This window comes from Elephas maximus, chromosome 24 (genome assembly GCF_024166365.1).
Source record: "Elephas maximus indicus isolate mEleMax1 chromosome 24, mEleMax1 primary haplotype, whole genome shotgun sequence".
Classification (NCBI taxonomy): domain Eukaryota; kingdom Metazoa; phylum Chordata; class Mammalia; order Proboscidea; family Elephantidae; genus Elephas; species Elephas maximus.
Window position 1 is genome coordinate 12652500 of NC_064842.1, and position 27123 is coordinate 12679622.

A 27123-nucleotide genomic window follows, 5' to 3' on the forward strand; every position below is an offset into this window, starting at 1 on the left:
AAGGAAAGCATGTTGGAGTCTTGCTGTAATTTGTCCTTGTGGTTCACGCAGTTGCCCTGTTCTGATGTTCTGGATGAGTTAAAAGACTTGAAAGTTCTTTCAGGACCTTTGTCCTAGAGTATAATTTAGCATTGCATGCTATCAGAGAATTCAAGGCCTCATGTTTGGATGGGGCCTATTTAATAATATTCCCGGTCTTCCACCAGCTAGAGTTGTTTTCAAGTTATAGATGTAAAAAAGAACAACACCATAAACTCATTAGTTCTCCAAAGCGATTTCAGATTTCCTAAGTGTATTCCCATCCTGGGACTTGCCTATTTTGAAGCCACGTGATTCTGTGAGAAAAATTGATAGGCAGATCATTGGATACCTTATCACAGATGAAAATGATCGTAGTACATATAAAACCTTAATAAAGTAAAGCACCTTAATAAGGCTGCCTGATATAACTCAGTGAGCCTCTGACTTCCACCTAGCCCTCTTTTCAAATGGGGACAGACTAAAATTCTTCTCACAAGCCAGGGAATTATAGGCAACCCCCTTTCATGAAGTGGGTAGACAGAAAATGGATCCCCGTATTCCCATTATAGGTAGATACAGTCCCTGATTTTCAGCAGGGTTGTAAGTAGGTTCTGATGTAAGTTGAGTAAATACCTCATTTTTTTTTTTTTTTTTAGTTTTCATTATTATTGCCTTTTATTATCAGTATCTTTACAAAGCCAATCTTTATTTGTCTTTGGGTGTTGGAAACATTACATATAAACTTACAGATACATTTTAATACCAAACCAAACTCACTGCCTTCAAGTCGATTCTGACTCAGCGACCCTAATGGACAGAGTAGAACTGCCCAATAGTTTCCAAGGAGCACCTGGCAGATTCAAACTGCCGACCTCTTGGTTAGTAGCCGTAGCACTTAACCACTATGCCACCAGGGTTTAATACATACCTACATAAAAAATACACAGATCATAAAAATTTGATGATGGAGAGGAGTTGGATGACGCTGGGATTTTGTCAGTTGCAGTAATAACTTCACTTTTGGAAGGTCCTGGATCATCCGATTATCCCTGGAGTCAGGAAATTAGTTGGACTTGTCTGTATGGTCCTTGTCTTATTTCCTTCATGTATTTTGTGGTAACATCTCACTGCCTCCTGAATTTGCCTGTTGACTTTATCGAAGCAATTAGTATTTGGGTCCCTGTTTTCAAGCAACTGAAGCCTGTGATTTAGTTTAGAAAAAAAACTCCAGCTAATCCTTTCACTGTAAAATTTTTTGACAACTTTTCTCCTTTCTTTTCCTCATTATTTCTTTCTTCTTCAGTGTTTCTTTCTTCTTTAAAATTCATTAAGTCCTGATCTGTCAGTTCTCTTCGTGACGAGTGAGCTGTTCCACATCAGCTGATGTCAGGCTCTAAAACGAGTGTTCTTGCCACGTGGACAGTTTTTCCACCAGCCTCTTCCATCGTGTTATCCTGATCAAATGCTTGGAGTGTGTTCACATAACTCAGCAGTTTTTTCCATATTCCTTACATGCATTTTCTCATAGCTTCCGAGAAGATGTACTAATGATAAGATGTTAAAAAAAAAAAAAAAAAAGGACAGCCATAAACATGGTTCATCATAACTTGAATACATTGTAAGTCAGAATCTACCTGTATTCTCCCAGCCATTTTCCCCAAATCTGGCTGATAAAGTGTGTACCAGTTAACTGAGGGTTTCTGTTAGTGTCGTAACCCTGTCAGAGCCAGCCAGTCGCAGAATCTGCATTCATCCCCATTGATGGTTAAGGCCCAGTGAGTACCTGTTTCTGGAGAGCGCCAAACCACACAGCCTGTGCCAGAACGCATTTGAGTGATTCACCTGGACCCTGGAAACCCAGGCCCTAGCTGCACAGGTACGCCATGATCAGCAGAGTGCAGGCTGCCATGTACTTCATGCAAATGAATTCTTGGACTTCAGTTTTCCCCGTAAAGTCGGGCTTTATAGGAGATGGTGATTGAGACATCGCAGAATAATAGGGCAGACCTAGATTATTCAGTGAGTGTCATGGGGGAAGCTAGCCTAACTGTTAGAGAGGACAACTAAGATCAATCTCCTCTTCATACCAAACACCAAAGTAAATTCTAATGAATTAAAACATAAAATATGAAAAAGAACTGTAGATAAGGTATATATATATATATATATACACATATATGTATTTAACTGACATGTGCATCAGGGATGACTTTTGATCTGTAAACTGTAGAAGTAGTAATACAAATTTCAAAGGGAAGTTACAACTACCGAAAACTTTAAAATCATGTCCCAAAAAAAAAAAAAAAAATCATGTTGAAAAACATACCACAAACAAGAAAAAATATTTGCCACAAAGGTGATGTTTCATAGGTGATTGTTTATTTTCTGATTACTGCTGGACTTCCAAACTCAATCTATGACTTCTTGACCACGGCTTATACCTGTATTATACAGTTATGATCAAAAGTAACATTTTTGGACTATTTTCATACACAGAAGCAGGAGATTAAGGAAAATGAACAGAACACTGATTTACCTATAATACAGGAGGACAGGCGAATGAGGCCGGAATTCAGTTCTGGAAATATCGTGAGACATGCGTGGTATAAGGTCGCTATGAGTTGGAATCGACTCGATGGCAGTGGGTTTTTGGTTTTGTGCGGTCTATGCATGGGTGCACTATGCCAGAAATCTTTTACTTAACTTCATAATTTCCACATGTTATATATGTGGGTGCATTACAAATGTGGGTGAGTTATTTGTGAAAAAAAAATATATTAGCCATTTTAAAAGCCCATGAGCTATTCAAGTAAAGGTCCAGCATTATCTTAAAAAGTATTGAAAAATACTAGTCCTTTACCTTATGAGGGGATCATTTTTATTGACTATTCGCACAACGTATTTGTACATAGAATTTTGATTAAAGGAACCTGGTTTACCAACTTTTGCCGTGGCAGTGTTGAAATACTTCCCAAGAGGCTAAACAGCGTGGTTTGAATTATCTGAAGCCCCACAGCAGAATATTGTAGTATTTCACAGCAAGAAAGGACCTTAGAAATAATTTAATCCAACTGTATTTATTTTACAGGTGAGGAAATTAGAGTTAGGGAGTTAAAAACCAGGGTTTACGCCCAGTTAGTAGCAGGCCTTCTGACTTCTTGTTGTGGGCCTTTAAATACATCGCACTTAGGATAAAGTCCTCAAACGTTTTCACGTGGTGTTTGGGGATCATTGGCATATGTAATAGGTTTTGGAGTTGCAAACAGAATCTACAGCATGGTGAATCGAATATAGTAAAATTACAGTTTTAGCCTGGCTGCCACAGTGCTGGAATCGGACAAGGACATCACTGCAGCCCTCTGCACTGGAGGTTTTCCTCATTTTTCTGCAGAAAATGCTCTTGTCCTCAGTCTAATTCTTTGAAGCTTAGTTGATTTTCTTTTTAATCAGACTTTTGACTGAGAAGAAAATCCTTTTTCATAATAGTATTATTTTTACAGATGCTGAGTGGGTTAAAATTTTGCTTTGACCTTTATGTATTAAAGGTTTTGATAGTTGAATTACATAAATTATAATTTTTAAGCTAAAGGGTAGTCATGAGAAAGTTTAGTTAGAGAAGAAAAATCAATTTCACTATGTATTTTTGTTCTTAAAAGCATAACTAAAGAATTTTTGTAGAAGTTTAAGGGAATAGCCTGTCCTTCTGGCTGGAAAAATGAAGATATCACAACAGCTGCAGGGTGTTGGTTACACTGTTGGAATTCACTCTGATACAGTGGTTTTTTATTGATTTTTTTTTTAACTCCCTCCTCTCAATTTTTTTTTACAAAGCAGGTGTGACTTTTAACCTTTCAAACTCAAACTTGTACAATACTGAGTAATTGTGTATGGACAAAATAATCCAGAATATACAGGAATGAATTTAAGAAAGATTGAGGGTCTTGTCATTGGGAGCACAAGTAATACTTGTTACATTGAACAAAGTCTAGACCCGTTATACTAAAAATGTTGGAGGTGAAGACCTTGGTAGGTTTATGCATTATAATTTTGTTTGGAGCATTCTGGCTGTACAGAAGCATCCTGAGAAGCAAGGATGTGAGACTACAAACCATCTCACATACTTTGAGCATGTTGTCAGGAGGAATCACTCCCTGGAGAAGGATATCATGCTTGGTAAAGTAGAGGGTCAGTGAAAAAGAGGAGGACCCTCGATGAGGTGGATTGACACAGTGGCTGCAACAATGGGCTCAAACATAACTGTCATGAGAATGGCGCAGGATTGGCGGTGTTTCGTTCTGTTGTACGTAGGGTCGCTATGAGTCGGAATTGTCTCAGTAGTACCTAACAGCAATTTTGTGTGTACTTTTGACCTGTCATCTAATTGGTTAAGGTCTTTTCCTGTTGATAAGCGAGTAATTTTGAGATTGGGTCTCAGATATAAAATAGAAAATTTACTTTCAGAAAGGCAAATACACATTCACTGATGTTATAATCAGTGCACAAATTCTTACTTGTGTAATTAGCTAGCATCAAGAAGAAAAACATAAGCATAACTCATGGTCTTTTTGTTTTTTAGTATATCTTGTTTTTTTAGAGTATTCGAGGCTCCCAAAGCAGGAGTTTATAATGAAAATGCAAAGCATTTTTACTGTTTTGTGGACAAGATCAGTAAAATATTGAAAATGAGAAATGTTTGTGTGCCTTTCTTATCTTAAATAAGCAGTAAAATATATTTGTTGAATTAGACTTAATGTGAGCCCCCAGAGTACTTATAAAGTACTTAAAAAGCTGTGCCCCCAACTTCCAGACTAATTTTTTTGGACTGCATCTTTGTGTTATAATCCAAATTATCACTAACTTCACCCAGTAGGCACTGCTGCTATTTTAGATGTATTATACGGAGCCTTGACGTGTTAAACACAGTTTTAGGCATGACTGATTTTTTTCTGGAGACTTACTGGCACAGCAATTAAGAGCTCTGCTGCTAACCAAAAGGTCGGCAGTTTGAGTCCATCGCTATTCCCTCATGTTAAGCCTCTGCTAAGTTTGCTCATCCTGCCATGTGAAGCCGTCTAGCTTAGGTGTTGGCACAACGTTTGCCTCCTTTCCCTCTGCCTCCTGATTGTCTGTCTGAAACCTACCTGTCCTTCAAGACCAAGCTCAGATTCTACTTCTGTCAAGTTCCCAGGGTCTGCTGTTTGGACCGCTCTACTCTACTATGATCTTCCTCTTCCCCATTCACATCACGTTAGTACTAATTACTTTCTTGTATTGTTCTGTAATTATTTCTGGCCTGGAGGTCATGTGTCCCTGACGGAATTGTCAAAGGCAGTGGTTCCATCTCTGACTGTATAGACTGCTCCAAGGCCTGTTGAGCCAGATCCCAGGAGAAGACTGAGAAGAACCTGTTTGGAATAAGTTACCCAGGTGATTCCAGTGACGATCAAATTGCAGGAGACGTTTGAATTAAGCAGAATTAACTATAGATTCTGTGTTAAGTGCATTTGGTGTCAGGCTCCTTAAACATTTGTGACCTGTGTATATATATATATATATATTTTTTTTTAATCCAGGTCATGGTTAGCCAGGATGCTCAATTCTCCCCAGATTCTGATTTAAAAATAAAAAAACCCAAACCCCTTGCTGTCGAGTCCAATTTATGGTGACCCCTGTGTGTCAGAGCGGAACTGCTCCATAGGGTTTTCTTGGCTGTAATCTTTACAGAAGCAGTTCTCCAGGCCTTTCTTTCATGCTGCTGGGTGGGTTCGAACTACCAGTCTTCAGATAAGTAGTCAAAAGAAATTCTGCATCAGTGAGAGTTTTCAAGTAAAATACATCCGTCACTTGTACATAAAGGAATGTGTATGCATTTTCCCTGTTTACAAATTCTTTTTTAATTACAACTAATTCATGAACACATTTTCATGAAAAATTTCAACAATATGAGGTAAATTCACTCTTCGTTCCTTCCTTAATTTTTTCCCTTCCCAGAGGTAACACAGCTACCCGTTTGCCATGTTCCCTTCTGAACTTTTTAAATACATTTACATATTTTTAATTTTCTTCTTTCATGTAAATACGGTATGAATTGTTTCGAAACTTTCCACTTTATCTTGGGGGAGGGGTGTATTCGTTCTGTATAGCGTCCCATAGTATACACGTACCACTATTTATTTAAGCATCCTGCTATTAATAGATTGACATTTAGGTTGCTGTCTTTCTCTGCTTGTTGTAAACCACTGCTGAGTGAGCTTCCTTGCACATGCCCCCTTTGATCTTAAACAAGGAGCTGTTCTGCTGTGCCTCTCTTTCCACTTCTTGTTCGCAGACAGTATCTAATAGCCTGCGTGCCCCCACCCCGCCAAAAAAAAAAAAACCAAACCCATCGCCATTGAGTTGATCCCAACTCACAGCAACCCTGTAGGACAGGGTAGAACTGTCCCACAGAGTTTCCAAGGAGCGCCTGGTGGATTCAAACTGCCGACCTTTTGGTTAGCAGCTGTAGCTCTTAACCACTATGCCACCAGGGTTTCCAGCCTGCATACAGCCTTTTTTCGTTTTCCTTTTGGTGTGGCCAAAAAATCGCAGAATGAAATCAGGAAATCTGGATTCTCCACCTAGCTCTGCTGTTGAGTTGCTCTGTGATCTTGGACCTTTTTCATCTTTGTTACGTGAAGGAGTTAGATTGAATGGCTTTTAGGATTCCTTACAGTTCCAGTAATCTCTTAATCTAATTAGGCTTGTGGGTATGATGCCAATAATTTTTATGTTATATCCGGCTAGTAGCAAGTACCGTTTGAATCTTGTAAAACAAATCGTAAATGTACACAGTGGTTTTATGAATAAAGGGCATTATACTTTACTCTATATCAGTCTTCTGCTTTCTTAACTGATGCGTGAATGCCGTTTCCAGATGTTAGAGTAGTAGTAGTAACAATAACAATGGAAGTAATAATACTCTTTTTCTTCTGGACAGTGTTCAAGTTTACAGAGATGTGTCACCCATACTAGCTCATTTTTAAGTAGTATTATCCTCGTCTCACAAATTCTGAGATATTAAGACTTGCTGAAGATCATTCAACTAATGAGTTTTAGAGCCCAGACTTTGCCTCACATCTTTCGACGGCGAAATTCACTATTCTCTTAAAGATAAAATATCCTTATTCTGAAATGATTCGTTTAACATATGCTAAATTTCTTCTTTAACATTTATAAAGTGCTTAGTATTTATTAGGTGCTCTTTAAACGTTAGTTTCCCATCCCTAACCTCTTCCTCTCTTTTAGTTTATTTTGTATTTTGTGTCATCGTAAATGGTAGTAGTTGTGACTGTTCAGTTATAATAGCCCCAGACCTCAGGATGACCAGCACTTTTGAGGCTGTATCTTTTGAGGCTCAGGAAACGCGTTACACAAGTAGTTGTGGTTATTGTTATCCTTCAAATCACTTGACACAGACCATAAACATTTAGCTCTGGTGTGTGAAGGATGGGTTAGAGGCCAAGCTTAGCTTGTCTACAGGGTATCTGTTTCATCTTCACGACAGAACCCAAGAGTGCCAGTGATGATTCATGGAAATACTTAATGGTGAAGAATGGCTTTGTTTTTGTTGGAAATCTTTTTAAAGAATGCTCGCCAAAGTGTGGATTCCTTACTTTCGGATGCTTTCTTTACACACAAGCACTGACCTGAAGTTGTTACTTGCAGAGCACCCTTCTACCGAAAGGCGATAGGGCCCTGGTCCAGTGTGGCCACTGAGGCCGCAGCATGTTGCTTTAAGCACTTTCTTGCTTAAATTTGTCTACTTCCTGCAAAACTGAAAATACAGCTCCTTCATGGTACTTTAGTTGTTCAGAATTATACAAAGCTATTTTTTCATCACCTGGATTTTCCCAAATGCAAGAAAGAGCTAGTACCGTATTTTTACACAAGTAACATGCACCTTCTATGTTTGTTTGCCAGCCACCCCCTTGATGTATTTCCAGAAGCACCCTATGCTAATTTTTTTTTTTTTTTTAACAGCAACATGTAAAAAAAAATTGGCATAGCAACACTTAAGAAAACATCTCTTGGAAGCGAGGCAGTACGTTATTTGCATAAAAATCCGGTACAAATTTGTGAAATCTGATACTGTCGCTTTGTAAATGGTGATAAATCCTGCAGCTGTGTGCAGAGTAGAGTTCTCTAGACTGATGGAAAGTTTTCGTGTTTTAGCATTCCCATTTCCCTCACCCTACGATCTCCCCCTCTCTCCCCAAGTATTATTAAAGGAGAGAAAAAAGATGAAAGAAACAGAGACAGACATACACAGAGACCATTTGTAGCTTTTCTACATTTTTTTGTTTCTTGTGAATTTTTTCTCTTCTTTTTTTTTTTCCTATTACATTTTTTAAATTTCCCTTGTCTCTGTATCTGCTGCAGCCCCTATTGTCTTGACTACCCTGCTCGGTACCTCCTACCCACCCTCCTTCTGAGAACTCTGCAGTCTTCTTAGTTGTTCTCCTGACCCATATGAGCACACATACCACAGTTCACTGGTCATCAGGGGCCTGGAGCCAAGGTTCTTAACTGCCAGTATACTTCTGAAGTCAAGTGCCAGGGTAATTTATTACTAATTATGAGTATCCAAGTTGGTAAGCTTGCTATTTTTTTTAAGTAGACTTGAGCTTAACCCTATAATAATGTCACTGTCACCCACTTGGCTGCAGAAATGCTTTCCTGAGTGGGAGGGAAAGAGTAACACCACAGCTAGCCATGGAATCGTTTACCCAAGCTTATCTACAGAGCTGTGGGAGTATATGAAGCCCGCAAATGTCATCAGCCTTAAGGGGTTATTTCTCAGCAGAAAAAAAGGTCAAAACCTTAATTAAAACATAGGCCAAAGCCCCCACCTGAGGTTATTATTTGGGGGGGGGGGTTGGGGGAGTGGGAGGGGAGAGGTGTGCTTTGACCGTATGGCATTGAAAGGTGAATGAATCCTGGAAAAAGACTCTTTTCTCTGTAATAGAAGTTGTTGTTGTTGGGTGCTGTCAAGTCGATTTTAATTCATGTCGACCCCATCTGACAGAGTAGAACTGCCTCATAGGGTTTTCTGAATCTTTACGGGAGCAGATCATCAATTCTTTCTCCCATGGAGCCAATGGGTAGGCTCAAACCAGGTACCTTTAGGTTAGCAGCCGAGCACTTAACTATGGCACCACCGGTGCTCCTTGTTATAGTGGTTAGGGTTTTTTATTTATTTGTTTTTACTAGTTGTTACATATTAACACTGGAATCTGAAATTGGGGTGAAAAATCATCTTTAAAGTTTTTTTAGAGAGATACTAAAAATAGCAAGTCTGAAAGATTTTACAAATGGAGGAAGACTACTTTTGAACTACGAAAATGTGTGATGGAGTCCTTCATTTACTTCCTTTCTCAGATATTTTCTGGTAAGAGATTATAAAGGCAGAAATTAAAGACGGCAAAACCATAGAAGCCAAAGAGTTCCTGCTTTACCTGTAGCAGTGGTTTGGGTGCTTCAAACATCTGTCATGTCCGTAAGCATAGAAACTTCAGAGGGATCTAGTGTTTTCCCAAGAGGTATCTTGGGGTAACTTCAGTTTTTCTTTTGCGACTAATGTCTACAGTCTCTACTTATTGTTTCAAATTTAAAATGACATCTTTACTCAAGCGGAAAGAATGTGATGAATCTATCACTGTCTGTCTCTAGGGGGTAAACTAGTCGTAGATGCATATGTTTTGCACTTAAAGTTAGCGAGGGTAAGTAGGAGGCAAGAGAATATTGCCATTTGTTGTAGCTCAAAAGATGCATAATAAAATACCATTTCTTTGTAACTGCTGAGTATGACCTTTCCCAGAATTGTGGCTCCGGGGATCATTTTAGGTCTCAAACCAAAAAACTAAACCCGCTGCCATCGAGTCGATTCCAACTCATAGCGACCCTACAGGACAGAGTACAACTGCCCCATACGGGGGCCAAGGAGTGCCTGGTGGATTCGAGCTGCTGACCTTTTGGTTAGCAGCCATAGCTCTTAACCACTATGCTACCAGGGTTTCCTTTTAGGCCTCAGGATAACAAAATCTATGAACTTTCCGTGGACATTGGGGAGCTACTTTTGAGGATGTGTAACTGGGAAACTAGGAGAGAAAAATGAAGGGTTTGTGCACCATTTAAGTGATTGGCTTCCTTGTTAAGTGCCTTCCTCTCCCTCTCTGTAGAATAAGTGTTCTCCCATAGCTTATAAAAAACATAGCACATTCTTTACAAATCAATGTGAATGATTGTGGTGATGGTTGTACAGCTCTGTGAAAGCACTAAAAGCCATTCAACCGTATACTTTAAATGGATGAGTTGTATAATATGTGAATTGTATCTCAAAAATTGTTATACTGAAAAATCAATACATAATTATATTTGAAAACGTAATATTTTACAGAAGATTGACCCCAAAATACTAAGTGTGCTTCATGGCTTCTTCAGTAGTGAACATTTTTTTAGCACAAGAGACAGAAAGAGTAAACAAAAAATAAAGCTGAATTTACCTATGTTGATATTTCTCTTCCCAGCTTCTTGTTTTTTTTTTAATCCATTGACTACTGACTTCAGAGCTATTGAGCCTGAGAAAAGTAATAAATGATAGTCATTCACTAATCCAACAAACACTAATCTGACATCCACAGGGAACCATACATTATACTGAGCTAAAAAAAAAAAAATTTTTTTATGGGGATATGAAGACCAAACAAAAAAAACATAGATATGGCCCCTGTGTTATGTCTTTAATGTCTTATTTTTAAAAAATGAATTATCTTTATGTATATTTTTAAAAAATGCATATTATTTGGTATCCTTCAGTAATGCTGTGGATGTTTGACCTCATGCTTGTTCTCAAATCAAGGAGTTCCCTTACGGTGTTCTTCCCAGAAACTCTGGCTTTATATGCCACAGCTCCACAAAGGAGAGACAGCTTTTCTTGTGTGACAGATTGATCCTTGATGATTGTCCCCATGTTTGCCCCCTTGATTTCACAGATAGACACATACACAGGGCAGAGAGCAGCAGATTAGGCCTCCAGAGACTTGAGTTCTCATGACAACTCTGCTGCTAAGACCCTGCGTGCCCACAGGCAAGCAGAGGCCCATCTCTCAAATTGGGGCTGGAGTGGAATACATTCTTCCAGGTTCTTTCCAGTCCTTGCCGTCTGTGAGGGTGCCCCATCTCCTTGATTTTAACATTCCTAATGGACTTAATTCCCTAATGAGGACATGTAAATAAGGTGTGAGATGTAGCACATATTACATCATTCACGCTAATGTAAAATGCATTCTAGAATGCGCAGAGTGTGGGGAAGAGCCAATAGTTCTTCAAATGGATTGTGAAATTAGATGTTAAAAAACCGAAAGGTGGAAGAACAACTGGTGTCTTGAAGAAGAAATGGAATATTTCTTACACAAGACGGTGTTGATGTCCTATTTAAAATATATATATATATTGGGGAATCCTTGACAAGTGAAGAAGCAGCTAAGATTGGAGGCTTAGGGGTGTGGATTACTGTAGTGAGAATGATGAGTAGCCATAGGGCTCAGAGAACGTTGCCCAGTGAGATTGTGATTCCATTAGGATCTGCGATATGGAGCCTGGGAAGATGCTGCTTCCTGACTCATCTGCCTGGCCTACAAGGTGGCCAACATGCACCGTTAAATCCATGTGTGTTAAAATCTCTCCATTAGTTTTTTGTTTTTTTTTTAACGTCCCAGGATTCTTTCATAAGGTGAGATAACAAAAAATGTTAAATGCATATATAAAGATTTTGTTTATGTTATGTTGCTTTGTTTTTTATTTTTCCTTTGCTTTTTTTTTTTTCCAGACCATCCAGACCTTTCAAGTTACCAAAAAGGTAAAGTGATCTGGGTCATCTTATTAAATAATAAACCTACCTGCATGCTGTTTCCCTTCTAGTACTTTTCCCACGTTTTGCTACTGTTTCCAGATTCCCCGTTCTTATTTTTTGTGAAGGAAAAGAAAAATTTCCTTGGAGTTGGCTGCTTAAGGAATCCTATTATCTCTGAAAGGGGTTTCAATCTTGAGGTAGATTTCTAGCTTTTAAATTTCATTTGCGTTTAATCATTTATATTTGGCTAATTATTTTACATTCCATCTTGTAGTAGATCGACTTCTCAGTGTCTTGTGAAGAGAGAGGGACCGTTCTGCCAGCTGCCATGATTTGAATTCATGTCAGTTTATTTTTAGTGGTTTATCTGTGTTTCTTTTTAACATTTTTGAGACCATATTTTTTTATTAAGACAGTATTCTTTTATGTGAATTTTTTTTTATCTTTTCAGCAGAAAAGCAAATTTTAATGGATAAAAGTTTCTGAAAAAATACAGTCTCATCAGATGTTCTTATACAAACTCCCCTGTAATTTTGACAAATACACACATACATCTATGTATATTTATATACATACCAATTGTTATCGAATCCATTTTGACTCCTAGTGACCCTGTAGAGTAGAACTGCTCCATAAGGTTTCCTAGGCTGTAATCTTTACAGAAGCAGACTGCCACATCTTTCTCCCACGGAGCAGCTGGTGGGTTCAAGCCACTTACCATTTGGTTTGCAGCCGAGCTCTTAAGCACTGTGTGCTCGCTCTCTTTCTCTCATGTGTATACATATATACATGTATGTATATATATGAGAGAGATAAGGAGAATTATGTAAGTAAATACGACATATTAAGAAAATGAATTTCCATTTTTTTTAGAAATAATAAGGCCATGTCTCAAATAACTGAAAATTTTGCATTTTGAGAAGATTTGTGTATTTTTTCTCTATTACTAGATTGGTGTTTTTTTTTTAAAGTGTTAATTGCTTCATTTTAATATATGCAGATATAAATACAGCTTCTTCCCACCCCAGCTTTAGGTAATCTATTCATTGAATTCACAGAACCTTTTTTTGTGAATTGGACATGTATCTCTTTTTACCTAGTGTCATGGATTGAAAAAATGTGTGTACCAAATTGCTTGTGTGGTTGTCTTCCATTTTGTGATTGTAATTTTATGTTAAAAAGGAATAGGGTGGGATTGTAACACCACTCTTACCCAGGTTACATCCCTGATCCAATGTAAAGGGAGTTTCCCTGGGGTGTGGCCTGCACCACCTTTTATCTCTCAAGAGGTTAAAAGGATAGAGAAGCAAGCAGAGAGCTGGGAACCTCATACCACCAAGAAAGCAGCACCAGGAGCAGTGCCCGTCCTTTGGACCTGGGGTCCCTGCACCTGAGAAGCTTCTCGACCAGGGGAAGATTGAGGACAAGGACCTTCTTCCAGAGACAACAGAGAGAGGAAGCCTTCCCCTGGAGCTGACTCTTTGAATTTGGATTTTAGCCTGCTTTACTGAGGAAATAAATTTCTCTTTTTTAAAGCCATCACTTGTGGTATTTCTGTTACAGCAGTACTAGATGACCAAGACACCTAGTTTTGTAGGTATTTGTGTACCTGTCAAGCTATGAGGCAAGATCCATGTCTGCCATTTTTGTATTCTTTTGTGACATTTTTCAAGCTTCAGTCATCCTTTCTACTAAAGTTAAAGAGTCAATGCCACTGGAAAAGTTGTGATTAATAACATTTTGAAATGCCTGCTCTTAAGGGACAAGAGGAATAAGGAAGAGTAATTAAGGGAAACAGAAAGAAACCGAGGGGGAAGAGATTTTTAGAAAGAAAGGAGTAGTTAATAGTGTTATATATTGCACAGGTCCAGGAATACGGAAACCAAGAATAAAACACCCAAGCCAAACTCAGTGCCGTCCGGTCGATTCCGACTCACAGCGACCCTACAGGACAGAGAGAACCGCCCCACAGAGTTCCCAAGGAGCGGCTGGGGGTTCGACCTGCCGGACTTTTAGTTAGCAGCCAAGCTCTTAACACTGCACCACCGGGGCTCCACCGGGGCACCACCGGGGCTCCACCGGGGCACCACCGGGGCTCCACCGGGGCACCACCGGGGCTCCACCGGGGCACCACCGGGGCTCCACCGGGGCTCCACCGGGGCTCCACCGGGGCTCCACCGGGGCTCCAAACCAGGACCAGTTAGTTGACTTTAACAGTTTCAGAGGCGTCACAGGAGCGGAAGCCAGGCTGCACGGGGTCGGGAACTGAGTGGTCGGTCTGGCGGTGGAAGGCAGCGAGTCCAGAGCACCTTATGCACTCAGGAACATGGCTTTGGGCTCAGAAGGGAAGGGTGCTTTGAGAAAAGCAGCAAAGGGCAAGGGGAAAAAAAATCTTCATAAGCTAAGAGAGACCTTGGTGTCCAAGAGCCTGTATAGACCAAAGGAAGGAAGCATCAGAAAAGAAAGCAATGAAAACTCGAGCTAGAGAGAGGGCGCTCGGCAAATGCTGAGAAATGAGTGAATGGATGAGCAGCATCCCGGAGACAAGTCAAGAGCACAGTAGAGGAGCTGCTTCTTCAAAGACTAGTACAAAAGGAGAAATGAGAAATACATAAAGACTAAAAAGAAATAAAAACAGAGGAAACTTCATAAGTCTGGTACAGAAAACAAAATTTCAGTAGAAGATCTTTGAAATTTATGAATAAAACCTAAACTTTTAAATCCCAGTGTTCGTGTCAATTTATCTTTGGCTCTCATAGTCATTTAAGATATTGATAACTAGGATTATTTGGCCAGTATTACAGATTTGGTAAAACTGAGGTATAAATCAGTCAAGTTATAAATGTAGAATTTTAAGCAGTAGGCAATACTAGAGAAACCCTGGTAGGATAGTGGTTAAGAGCTACGGCTGCTAACCAAAAGGTCAGCAGTTCAGATCCACCAGGCGCTCCTTGGAAACGCTATGCGGCAGTTCTACTCTGTCCTATAGGGTCACTGTAAGTCAGAATCAACTTGATGGCAACGTTTTTTTTTTTTTTTTAAGCAGGTTTTTAGGCAATACTAGATAATCCAATTTTTAAGTATCTGATAAAAGAGGCTTAAACCGTTCTCTGAAGCACGTCCTACACACGCATTCCCATGGTTAGATGGGAATGCTGGTGCTCAGGGAGGTGGGATGGGCTCACTAGGGAATGAGTGAGAGACTGATCTAAAAACAGATTTCATGAAAACTTGGCTTCTTCTTTGAGACTCCAAACCAGAGAACACATCTTTGAAATCAGGGTATTCCTTAATTAAATACTATTTTAAGGTAGGTTGAGCTTAAGTATACTTACTAAAGCAAGGTTTTTTGAGAAGTTATCTTGGCGTCCCCTGTGTGAATCCATAGAGAAAAGGAAATGTTCACATTTTTTATTTCATGCTGACCAAGTGCAGTGCTCGTGTTAGGTCTAGATCCTAATACGAAGAATTAAAAAGGCCAGGCTACCAGACAGTGAATAAGGAAGTCCGAAGAAGAATTGATGCTTTTGAATTACGGTGTTGGCAAAGAATATTGAATATACATACTGCGGACTGCCAGAAGAATAAACAAATCTGTCTTGAAAGAAGTACAACCAGAATGTTCGTTGGAGGCAAGGGTGGCGAGACTTTGTCTCACATACTTTGGACATGTTATCAGGAGGGACCAATCCCTGGAGAAGGACATCATGCTGGGTAAGATAGAGGGTCATTGAAAAAGAGGAAGACCCTCAACGAGGTGGATTAACACATGGCTGTAATAATGGGCTCAAACATAGCAACAATTGTGAGGATGGTGCGGGACCAGGCAGTGTTTTGTTCTGTTGTGCCTAGGGTCGCTATGAGTCGGAACCAACTCAGCAGCACCTGACAACAACAAGAACAAAGCTGTTTTAAATTTGGAGGTGCCGTGGTGGTGTAACAGTTAAGGGCTCAGCTCCTACTGAAAGGTTGGCAGTTCAGACCCACCCAAAGATTCTGGAAGAAAAAAAAGACCTGGTGATCTGCTCCTGTAAAGGTTACGTCCTAGAAAACCCTATGTCTCAAGTTCTACTCTGTCACATGGGGTCACTCTCCATTGGAATCCACTCGATGGCCCATAACAACAACAACATTTTACATTTGAGAAATTCAGAAGTAATGAAAAGTAAAAGATAAATTTTACATTGAAAATACCATAACAGCCAGAACTAGGAAAGACACAGCAGTGGTGTCAGTGTTTGAAAAACACACTGAGGGGCAGGGAGTGTTGTAATACAAATGGCCCCCTTACAGCAGGCCCCCGTTTAGTGTCAGTTTAATATAAGTGGGGTCAGTAAGGCAGTTGCTGTACTTGCTTTAACCGTTATTTCTCTCTCTCTTTTTTTTCTTAAATATTGTGTTTTTGGCGAACGTTTATACAGAAGTTTAGATTCCCATTCAACAACTTCTACACAAATCATTCAGTGATATTCGTTACCTTCTTCACAATGCGTGGGCATTCTCAGTATTTCCATCCTGATCGTTCCGTTTCCTTCAGTTTCCCTGCCCCCTCACAGTCTCATCCTTGTTTTCAAGTAATTGTTGACTGTTTGGTCTCATATAGTTGATTATTTTAAGGAGCTGAGTATTTACAGGTGATAGTCGTTAGTTTGTGAGCCAGTCTGTTACTTAGCTACAAGTTAACCTCAGGGGTTAGTTTCAGTTCAAGGTTTGAAGAGTTTCTCAAGGCAGTAGTCTCAGGGAGTCCTCCAGTCTCAACCACTCCAGCAAGCCTGTTTTGGGGGATTTTTGTTTGTTTGTTTAGGAATTTGAGGTTCTTTACCAGTTCTTTCTGATCCATTCCACAGTAAATCCATAATAACCTGACTGAGAATCCACGAGTGTATTTGAGGGACTTCCGTGGTATAAGCACGAAAACCCTAGCGTGGCAGTAACACCCTGGCCAGGCTGTCGGGCAGCCTGCATGCCAGCTCAGAGCTCACCCACCAGCACGCGCACTCACCCTGCTCCTTCTGTTTCATCTCGCTGTCAGAAAGGAGGATGAGTCCTTGAGATCTCTGTGCTTTGCCTTTTGGGACAATGGGAACATTTATACTGGACAGAGCTTCAGGCCCTACCCTAGGCATCTGGGACAGAGTGGGGCTGTGGGGACCCGGCCTGCACCCCAGGTTTACTGAGGGGGGCTGCATTTACAATGGTGTGGCGGTGGTGTCTAAAGGTGCCCAAAGTCAGCGTCGCGGGATGAAAGACGGATGTCCCATGGTATGCAGGAGAGCACGTCAGAGTAAAGGAAACGGTCTCGTTAAAAGTGTTCTGATGTGTCTGATGCGTGTGTGGTCCGCTTTTCAAATAATCTGCAGGGACTTTATTCTTGGAACCTGAGGTAGAACATATGCCTCGAACCCCGGGAGTGGAGTTAGGGTGCTTCGAAGAAATACGGCGGTAAGATTTACAGGCCGTTTGTAACTTTCTTTACTTCTCTGATCGTTCCGTCTTATTAAATTTTTATCTTGATATCACAGTTACTGTCTGGATCTCACGTTGTGCATGAAACTTGTTGCCCGTGCGGTGCCCGCAGCTACGCGATAGCAGAGATGGCCGGAGGAGCAGAAATATCCTTAGAGATTTTGTGGCATTTTGGAGAAACACATCTGAGTGAAACATCCTCAGAATAACTGCGGGCCCCCCATGGTGCTTCATGGACTTGGGATGGTGATCCCACTTCTTAAGTGTGAACGGTTTCTAGGAAAGGTTAGCGAGCGAAACATCTGCTGGGTGAGGAAGTGGAATTGTTATATTATAGTGAGGCTAAAAGTGTTTGGAAGAAATGTGCTGAAACCACTCATGCCATAAACTTTCCATATGCAGTCAGCACACATAGATGGTGCATAGCAGCACTGTCAAATCAAAACCAAATGTTTGCAAAGAAGAAAAGCAATTATTGAAAGAATTTGTAAGGTTGCTGGGCGAGGCACGTGTGTGCAGATTTTTCAAGAACACAAAACAAAAAGCCATTCTATGGGTAAATTAAACCACAGCCTGAAAGAAAACCTCATCATTTGCAACCCGCCACTCTTCTGTTGATAACATGTTTATAGGTTAAAAAAATGCATAACTTCAGTCTCATTTTAAAGAAAAGTGATCCATGTAAAATAAAGTATAATGAGTAATTATGTAAGTCTGGGGCCATTTTCATTTCAGAGAGCTGGTATTTAAAGGTCTAAAATGTAAAGGACTCTTTTAAGGCTGAAGCAATGAATAAAGAAAAAAAATAGAAACCCTGAAATGTCCAGTGAGACAAAGGCCCTTGTTGCCTCAGAACCAGCGGCTTTCATCTCAGTTTGCATTTGGTGGAGGAGGAAGTCATATGTGGGAATATTTTTTGCGTTGGGCGTGTTCTAGAAATGGGAAAGCTTCTGACCACTGGTGTTTATGTTTGCACGGCCACAATCAGCATGCGATGATTTATGTGTTTTCCTTACATTTAAAGTTATTCCTAAAAGGTTATTCCATCTTAACTAGCATAATTTTTCCTTAATGAGTTTTGGAATCCGGAATTTGCAGTCTAGTGAATAATGTTCAAACGTGGAGTCCTGTGAACTGATGTAATTTTACGTAGAGAAATAAACTGTTGGTGTGGCACAAGAGTTTAGTTTTTAAAGGTCAACCTGGGGAAGCAGACATTTGAGGCAAGTTTAGTTATCCCACATGTCTGTTATTTCTCTTGTGTTTGATGAGAGAGTGGATTGCATAGTGGTTAAAGGCCAGACTCTAGTACCTGACTACCTGGGTTCCTAGCTTTGTGACTTGGAATATGTTACTTAACCTGTCTGTGCTCCAGTTTCCTCTCATAAGGTTGTTGTAGGAATTAAGTGAGGGGGAACCTGTGTAAAGCACAGGAGTGACTGGTACACTCAGCGAGTGTTACCACTACCCACTACTCCTGCTTTCGTGTCACTTCTGACTCATATCAACCCCACAGGACAGAGTAGGACTGCCCCATGGGGTTTCCAAGGCTGTAAACTTCACAGAAGCAGACTGCCACATCTTCTTCCCACGGAGCAGCTGGTAGGTTCGAGCCTCCAACCTTTCAGTTAGCAGCCAAGCACTTTAACCACTGCACCACCAGGGCTGCTCCAGTAAATGTCACTATTATTCTGTATTTACTTCCTTAAGATGACTTTAAAGGAACAAGAAGGAAAAAAATGCCTGTGCCAGTGCTCCCGTAAAGCGTAAACATGGGATATTTAAGTTTCCTGATTACAGTTGTAGCTTGAAGTAAATTCCCCCACAAACCCAAATCTCTGAGGTTAAGAGACCAGAATACAAAATCAGCAGTCTATTCCTAGAGACACACATTCACTTTTTCCAGAATGGCATTTAGAGCCGCCAGCTTCATTTGTAGCTGTGAGTATGATTTTGAAGAAATAGCACAAATATATGAGTAGGAAGCCTGTTTCAGGTGACCCAGAAATTGCCGTCACAGCAGCCAAATAAACTAACATTGTTGAGAATTTGACAGTAAAGGCCCACAAATGTTTTCTTTTTTCCCCCTTCTAATAAAGATTCAAGAAAGCTGAAGTGGGCATAATACATTTTGAATTTTAGAAAAAGTTCAGTCAGTTTCTATTGGCTACTCAGTTCATATCAAGGCCTGGAAATATCAGGATAATACAAAATGGTCCAGCCCTCCAGGACCTTCTGGAGGGGGGCACAGAAACAGATGGTTCAGTAGAAGGTAGTAAATGAGAGGCTGGGAAGTGCAACTGGAAAAAAGGGGCTTGATTGTAGGCTGCGGTAACACAGAGGGGAGTTGCAGAGGCTTAGGAAGAGATGAGCGTCCCTGGGTGATGTAAATCGTTAGTGCATTCAGCTGTTAACCTAAGAGTCGGAAGTTTGAGTCCAATCATAAACGCTACGGGAAAAAGACCTCGCAATCTACTTCCAAAAACCAGCCCTTGAAAACTCTGGAGCACAGTTCTACTCTGACACACACGGGTTCGGAATCAACTACTTGGCACCTAGTTTTTGCCGGTAGTAAGAGGCAGTGGGCCGGAGAGTGAAAGAGTGGCAAGTATGTAGGTGGTTGTTCATTTAGCCCATAGATTTTTATTGAACACTATCTAAAAATTACTCTTCTGGGCACTGATACAGCGATAAACAAAACACACAAACTTCTGCCTTCATGGAACTCAAAGTCTAATGGATATGTTCATTGTATTTTTGTAGTTTCTGTGTTTTTATGTATATATCATTTTTTTCAAGAGCAGATGGAATGTGAGGAAATGGAGACAGGGAGTATGTACGCTTCCCATAGGAATCTTGGCTGAGAAGGGAATGACGAAAGGACGGTAGCTAGAAGGAAGGTTATAGGTTTGTGGGAAGTTTTTGCTTCGGATTGTTTTTGTTTGTTTAAGACTTACACTATATAAATGTGTTTATAGACTGAGTTCTTTTTCAAGAACTGATAGAGCAAAAGTGTGAAGAAAAAGAGTAACCTGAAAAACAAAACCTCTAGAAAAGATTGGAGGGAGGATGGGTCCTCAGTTAAAATTTATGTTCACTTTTCTTTCCACTGACAAAGTTTTGGATGTTCTTTTTTTTTTTTTTTTTAATAGATGGAGCTATAAAATGTTACTTGTTAGACATGGAAGTTATTCTGACTTAGTAGCCTGTGGCATATGACTGCTACTAGTTTTTCACAAAAAAAAAATGAGAAAAGTGATCTTGTAAATTTCTACCTCAGTTACATATAAATACTCGTAATCACATTAGATCTTTTATTGATAAATACTTGTACCAACAAAAAAAAAAACAAAACCTTGGATCGATTCTGACTCATGGCGACCCTGTGTGTGTCAGAGCAGGACTGTACTCCATAGGGTGTTCCATGGCTGATTTTTCGGAAGTAAATCACCAAGCCTTTCTTCTGAGGTGCCTCTGAGGGGATTCAAACCACCAACCTTTTGGTTAGCAGCCAAGCATGTAGCCCTCTGCACCACCCAGGGACTCCAAATACCTGTACTAGATCCTAAATAATGACTTAAAAAGTTGCTCTCTTAGGACTCAAAGCACTCTGTGTTGCCTCTGAAAGGCCTTTGTAATTTTTCTCCGCTTCTGTAGTTATGCAGCCCTGATAGCCGACTGGCCGGTGGTGGTCCTGGGCATGTGCACCGTGTTCATCGTGGTCTGTGCCTTGGTTGGAGTATTAGTGCCAGAGCTTCCTGACTTCTCGGATCCATTGCTGGTAAGGACGACTGAGCCAGAGGAATTTGTTTCTCTCGTTCCTTTAGTCCAGAATCATCTCAAAACATGAGGTATTTTAATACGTGTTGCGTGTACTCCATTTCTTTTAAAGCCTCCTGCAGCCATCATTAAGTGTATAACTCCCTGAAAATTAAAGACATGCCTTTTACCTGTATTCTCAGGCCCTTCAGGGTTAGGGAACTTGCTTGCCATCAAAAATCTGGGGATTTTGCTTCTTGGTTCTCATGTTTACGCTAAAGAGTTGGAGAATCTGAATACTATAAAAGTTTTCATAGAGTCTTAAAGGCTGAGTGTCTTTTTTCCCTAAAAACAGTTAAAAGAATTTCAGTATTCCTAACAGTAGAGTCTGTTTTTAACTAATGATGAGCACTCTGAAGTGGAATGATCAGGAAAAGAATGTATTTGCTTCAAGGATAATAACACACGTTGTAAAACACTCTGACATGCATAACAATTTAATTTGTATAGCATAGTAATAAGTATTGACTAAATGCTTAGGTGTATGAATTAGAAAGATCAGCTTCTGATAAGCTTTTCTCCTCTTTTCTGAGACATGTAACACAACAAAGAATCAAAACTGTCGCAGTAAATAGGTGATCATTATCACGTCATCTTGTTTTAACGCAGCTCACCTCTGGAGTAGCTGTGAGGAATGTCTCATTTTCTCTCGAAAACTATGCATCACCTTGACATTGCTTTCCCAAGCTGTTATTACAGCTACACCTAGCCTGAAATGAGTTACGCTAATGGGAATCTGTAATATTTTGCCTTAGGGTTTTGAACCAAGAGGGACTGCAATAGGCCAAAGACTGGTCACGTGGAACAACATGGTGAAAAATACCGGCTACAAAGCAACATTAGCAAATTATCCTTTTAAATATGCAGATGAGCAAGCCAAAAGGTAATTTTTTAAATGTAATTTTAGACGAAGCGGTGCTTAATGAATTTCACTTTTAAACACTGCCTGAGCAATGGTGGAAACTCTGGTGGTGTGAGTGGCTAAGAGCTATGACTGCTAACCAAAAGGTCAGCAGTTGGAATTCACCTGGTGCTCCTTGGAAACTCTATGGGGCAGTTCTACCCTGTCCTGTAGGATCGCTGTGAGTCAGAATCATCTCGATGGCAACGGGTTTGGTTTTTCTTTCTTTCTTTTTTTTTTTTTGAGCAATAATATTAAACATAAAAATGTGTGGCTCAAGATTTTTTGCCACTGAATTTGTTTAGTTTGGCACTGTCTTCTAGGATTTTGTTGTGTTAGGGTGGAAAGGTGAGGTGTTCTTTTTCTGAAGTGAGATGATAGTGTTGGCTGCTTCTGTCTAACCCTTCCAACTTAATATCAAGTGCTGAATAGGCCCTGGCTTGGAGGACGTGCTGTTAGCAGTGTATTTATCGGCCTTGAAATAACGAGAGCTTCATTAAAGACCAAACCATTGTTCCGTTTCAGCCATCGGGACGATAGATGGTCCGATGATCATTATGAAAGAGAGAAAAGAGCCGTTGACTGGGACTTCCACAAAGACAGCTTTTTCTGCGACGTTCCAAGTGAGTGGCTTCGTAGATGAGGAAACCCCTCCCCAGTTGCCTAGCCTTCAAGACTGAGCAGGATTGTAATCTAGACTGATAGGAGTATGTGACAGATACTGACACAGCTTCATGGTTTTTGTCCTGTTTTAGGAGATTTTAGCTTAATTACTCCTTATTTGATGAAATCAGTCAAGTACTAATGTGAATTATTTACTTACAATAAAAATCAATAAGAAAGAGATGATCGAGTTATATTCAGTTCTAAGGAAGATATCAATCTAATAAAATTCTTTGCCTTTCCCCAAATTTCAAACTATTTTTAAAATTCCCTGTACTATTTGAAAAGATGTCCTAGATCAAGTAATAAGTCCATTTTTTTTTTACTGAACTCTGAAATAATCTGTATTATCAAAAATATCATTTTAAAATTTAGCTTCATTGGAAAAGCATGGATTAAGAGCCTTCTAGGTGCCTGCCGCTATGAGTCAGAATGGACTTGATGGCAGCAGGTTTTGATGTGCTTGCCTCAGCACCAGGCACTAGAGATAAAGAGATGAACAAAAATAAAGTCCAGGGTCCAAAGCTTGAATGCCTCAGGGCACATGAGTGAGTGAAGCTAGCTGGGTATAAGACAGTAGGAGGTGATGGTGGTTGTGGTCCTGCAGAAGTGAGGGCCCAGAGTTGCAAGAACTTCCCAGAGACCAGGAACCCCAGTTTTAACGTGGACTCCCCAGGTCTCTAAATGTTGACAACAAATGCGCTGTACAGGCTAAACAAAATTTGTTGTAGCTTAGAGAGTCAGCCTGAGCAATTTGCAGCTGCCAGGGGAGAAGGAGCTCATGGCCCAGAGGAAATACAGTAAAACCTGCGAAAGCCAAAACCTGTGTAAGACGGAAACCCGTCAGAGAAGGAAAATGCAAATATTTTCCACTAATAGAGAGCAATAGAAAAGTGCTAAGACTGCACCCTGTCAAGGCGGAAAACTTGCAAGACCTGGAAAAACAAGGCAGTCCCGTCAAGTTCTAGCTGTCACAGGGTTCACTGTACAAGCGTGTATAAGGAGTCCCTGGGTGGCACAAATGGTCAAGCACTGGACCAGCCGAAACGTACCTCGGAAGTCACACCTGGCGATCTTCGTCCAAAAGGTCACAGCTTTGAAAACCCTACGGAGCAGTTCTACTCTGCACACACAGGGTCGCCATGAGTTGGAATCGACTCTGGCAACTAACATCATCAGCATGTAAGTCATTGATTAGCCTTAGTGATTAGGAGCGAGGGGCTGTGGATAATTGCAGCTTCTGACAAACTAAATATTAACATTAAAGCTCTTTTTGTTTCTGTCTGTCTTGTTGTCGAAAAGCCCTCTTGAATGTGTGTTTTGTTGGATTACTAGAGGGCCTAATTGGATCTTTTGATGTTTCTTGATGTTGCCAAGCCTCGAGGTCTTTATTGTGAACACTGACTCACTATATAGTAATATAGAGAGAAAAACTAAAAGACAGAATCTTGTACTAATCCCAGGAAGCAATACAAGTTTCTTTTTCTGCCTCTTCTCTTCAGAAACACGTGGAGCCAGAACTCGATGAGAATGCCTTGTTTTTCCGGGTCTCGAAAGTTTTTTGCCTTTGACAGGGTACAGACCTACTACTTTTCTGCCACTCTATTACGGGTGCTCCCCGATTTACTGTGGGGTTCCCTTACGACAACTCTGTTGTAAGTTGGTTCTAACCAAAGTCTAGTACCTCACTTTTTTTTTTTTTTTTTTTTAGTTTTCATTATTATTGCCTTTTATTATCAGTATCTTTATAAATCCGGTCTTTATCTGCCTTTGGAGGCTGGCATAAGAATGATAACATCAGCAAATGGCGTGCTGCAATATTGTATGCAGTGCATATTAGTAACGATAATGTGTGCAAAAAACAACAGGTGGTCATAAGTGTGGTTCGTCATAAGTCGGAGACCACCTGTACTGGAAGATACTTTGAGTTTTCCTTCTCTGCTAGGTTTCCACGTTCTGACTGTCCCAGGTTTTACTCTATTAGAGAAGTTGAACTCTGGTGTTCTGTCTATTGATTTCTCTCAAAGTTACTGTGTGTTATCTCTTAACCAACATATGTTAGTTAATATCTTAACCAGGAAGAACGTTAGCAAATTCATGAAGTAAAGTCTTGTTTGTATTTCAGTCATCAACACTAAGTTTTTGTCACTAAGTATTAGGTTCTGCCTTGACTAAAGCTATTACTAGCTCTATGTAAATTAAAATATTTTAATTTTCACAAGGCTTATTTAGCTCTCCAAAATAAATCAATGTAAGATAGTAGCCATCTGATGAACACCAGAGTTTACTTAAGAAAACTTCCTGGTTATGAATAAAACCTTATGTAATAAAGCTTTAATCATAAATTTGCAGATGGATTTTCTTTGTTACTGTAATTAGACATTTTAGATAATGTAAAATTAATCTGTGTTGTTTTACTTGGTTCGTAGTCTTCTTTAATGACTGAGGAGACAGGAACAATATGTACTGAGCACCTTTTTTTTAATTTTATTGTCTCATTTAATCCTCAAAGCTATTAAAGGTAGATGTTGCTTGTTTCCATTTTATAGATGAGGAAACCAGGACTCCAAGAAGCTAAGAGGTGCGTAAGGTCACACAGCCAGTAAATGGGAGGACCGGGTTACACCCAGGCGTGACTCTGAAGACCATGTTCTTTGCAGTGTGTCACATAACTCCCTTACTCAGTAACATGTTTATATTAAACTGATTTTCAAAATAAGTTTTCTAGACTCTGGTGTTCCAGAGGGACCATGCACTCTGCCAAAGTGTGGGCTGTGTCTATGGGGCTGACGGCGTTCTGTAGTCAGCTGAAATCCATCGCCTGTCTTTCCTCTCTAGTTAGCTGCCAAAAAGAACATCCATATAATCCATTCCTGATATTCCCTAGTGCATCATTCTTTGCTTTTCTATACCATTATTACAGCGTGTTCTGAAATTGTGAGGCACTGAGTTTCCTGCTGAAAGTTCTGGATTATTCCTCCTAATTGTAGACTGATCAGAAATAGATTTGTTATATAATCCCTATGATTTTAAGATGCAATAAGTAGAGAAGCGCTTTGAGCTAAGGTAATATTATAGCATTACTTTTTTTTTTTTTTAATGTTTTCTCCTGGAATTCATGGAAGGAAAAGATTCCCCACTGCTAATGAATTGTCCATGTGGATTTCCCATTTAAATTGTTTCTGGATGTTGAGTCTTGTGAAATAAATGAATAATTTATAAATCTTCCTCTTTCCTTTTTTCATATCACCAGGTGATCGATATTCCAGAGTGGTATTTACTTCAGCTGGAGGGGACACACTGTGGAATTTGCCTGCAATTAAATCAATGTGCAATGTAGATAATTCGAGGGTATGTAAAGTAACACTGAAATCTCTTTACCACAAATAAGGGTTTATTATTGAGACTCCTTTACTGCTGACCCTGGTATCTGATCAGAAGATGAAAGTACTTAAGTGGCTTACCTACCGAAGAGTAAACACCAGCAGGCCAGCGCTGCATTCTTTCAGATCCCAGGATCAAAGTGTCTCTGTGCTTCCCCACCCTTTAAACATACTGTCTTCCTTGTAATAAAGTACTCTCTCTTTCCCACTCGCGTTCTCTCTCCATAATGGTCTTTTTTCAAAAAAAAATTTTTTTTTTTTATTTCACAGCATATTTCTTTTCAGGATAGTTCAGGATAGTAGTTAAGACTTTTTCTCATTCTTTTCTTCTATTTTCTTTCTTTCTGCACCCCGCCACCTTTGCTCACTTGCTCTCGCTCTGTGGTGCTCTCACTTTTTTGCCAGAAGGAAGAACTGATCTACGTTTTCCCTGTATTTCTTAGCGTCTTAATTATGCAGTTAATAGCCTGTCTCTCTGGCAATCAGTGGGTCATTTGGGCCAGCAGCCTCAAAGGAAAATTTAGGGCCCAGGCTGGGGAAGGGGACATCAAAGGACACAAATACAGTATCTGTGTAAATGACTGGAGTAATCCAACCCAGATTGCCGTGAGCTCTAAATGTCTTGCTGCTTTACAAGACAGAAGGGTGCAAGGTGACAGGCCCTACCTCTCTGAGTCTCTCTGGAGCCCAAAGAACGTTAGCACCAGGAATTATGAAGTTCACCTCTGGGGTTGGAAGAGCTGTCAATATCGTGTCTCCAGGGGCAGTTTCTCAAAATGGAGGCTGCTATCTGATGTCCTAGCACAGTAACCAGGCAGAAAAGGAACTCAGTGTATTCCTAGCGTAACTCCAAGAGGCAAAGTCACTGTTTAGTTAAAAGTCCAATAATGTGCCCTGCTAAGAGCTAGTATGACTACCTGCTAAAATCACGTGGTCTGTCAACCCACCCACTGCCGTTGAGTCGATTCTCATAGCGACAC

General features: G+C 40.1%; 2 protein-coding genes across 16 annotated transcripts in view; one reads left to right on the forward strand and one right to left on the reverse strand.

Moving 5' to 3' along the window:
- TLR5 (toll like receptor 5) overlaps nt 1-27123 on the reverse strand; it is a 566717-nt gene that overhangs the window by 382392 nt on the left and 157202 nt on the right. The gene's annotated exons all lie outside the window — the stretch shown is intronic.
- DISP1 (dispatched RND transporter family member 1) overlaps nt 1-27123 on the forward strand; it is a 211117-nt gene that overhangs the window by 168060 nt on the left and 15934 nt on the right. For 12 of the 15 annotated variants that reach the window (XM_049868010.1, XM_049868005.1, XM_049868016.1 and 9 more), the window contains 5 exons: nt 11888-11917; nt 21035-21158; nt 21952-22079; nt 22623-22720; nt 26014-26111. In XM_049868010.1, the coding sequence (XP_049723967.1) occupies nt 11888-11917; nt 21035-21158; nt 21952-22079; nt 22623-22720; nt 26014-26111 (478 nt within the window). The other 3 variants (XM_049868019.1, XM_049868018.1, XM_049868017.1) reach the window with 3 other exon arrangements.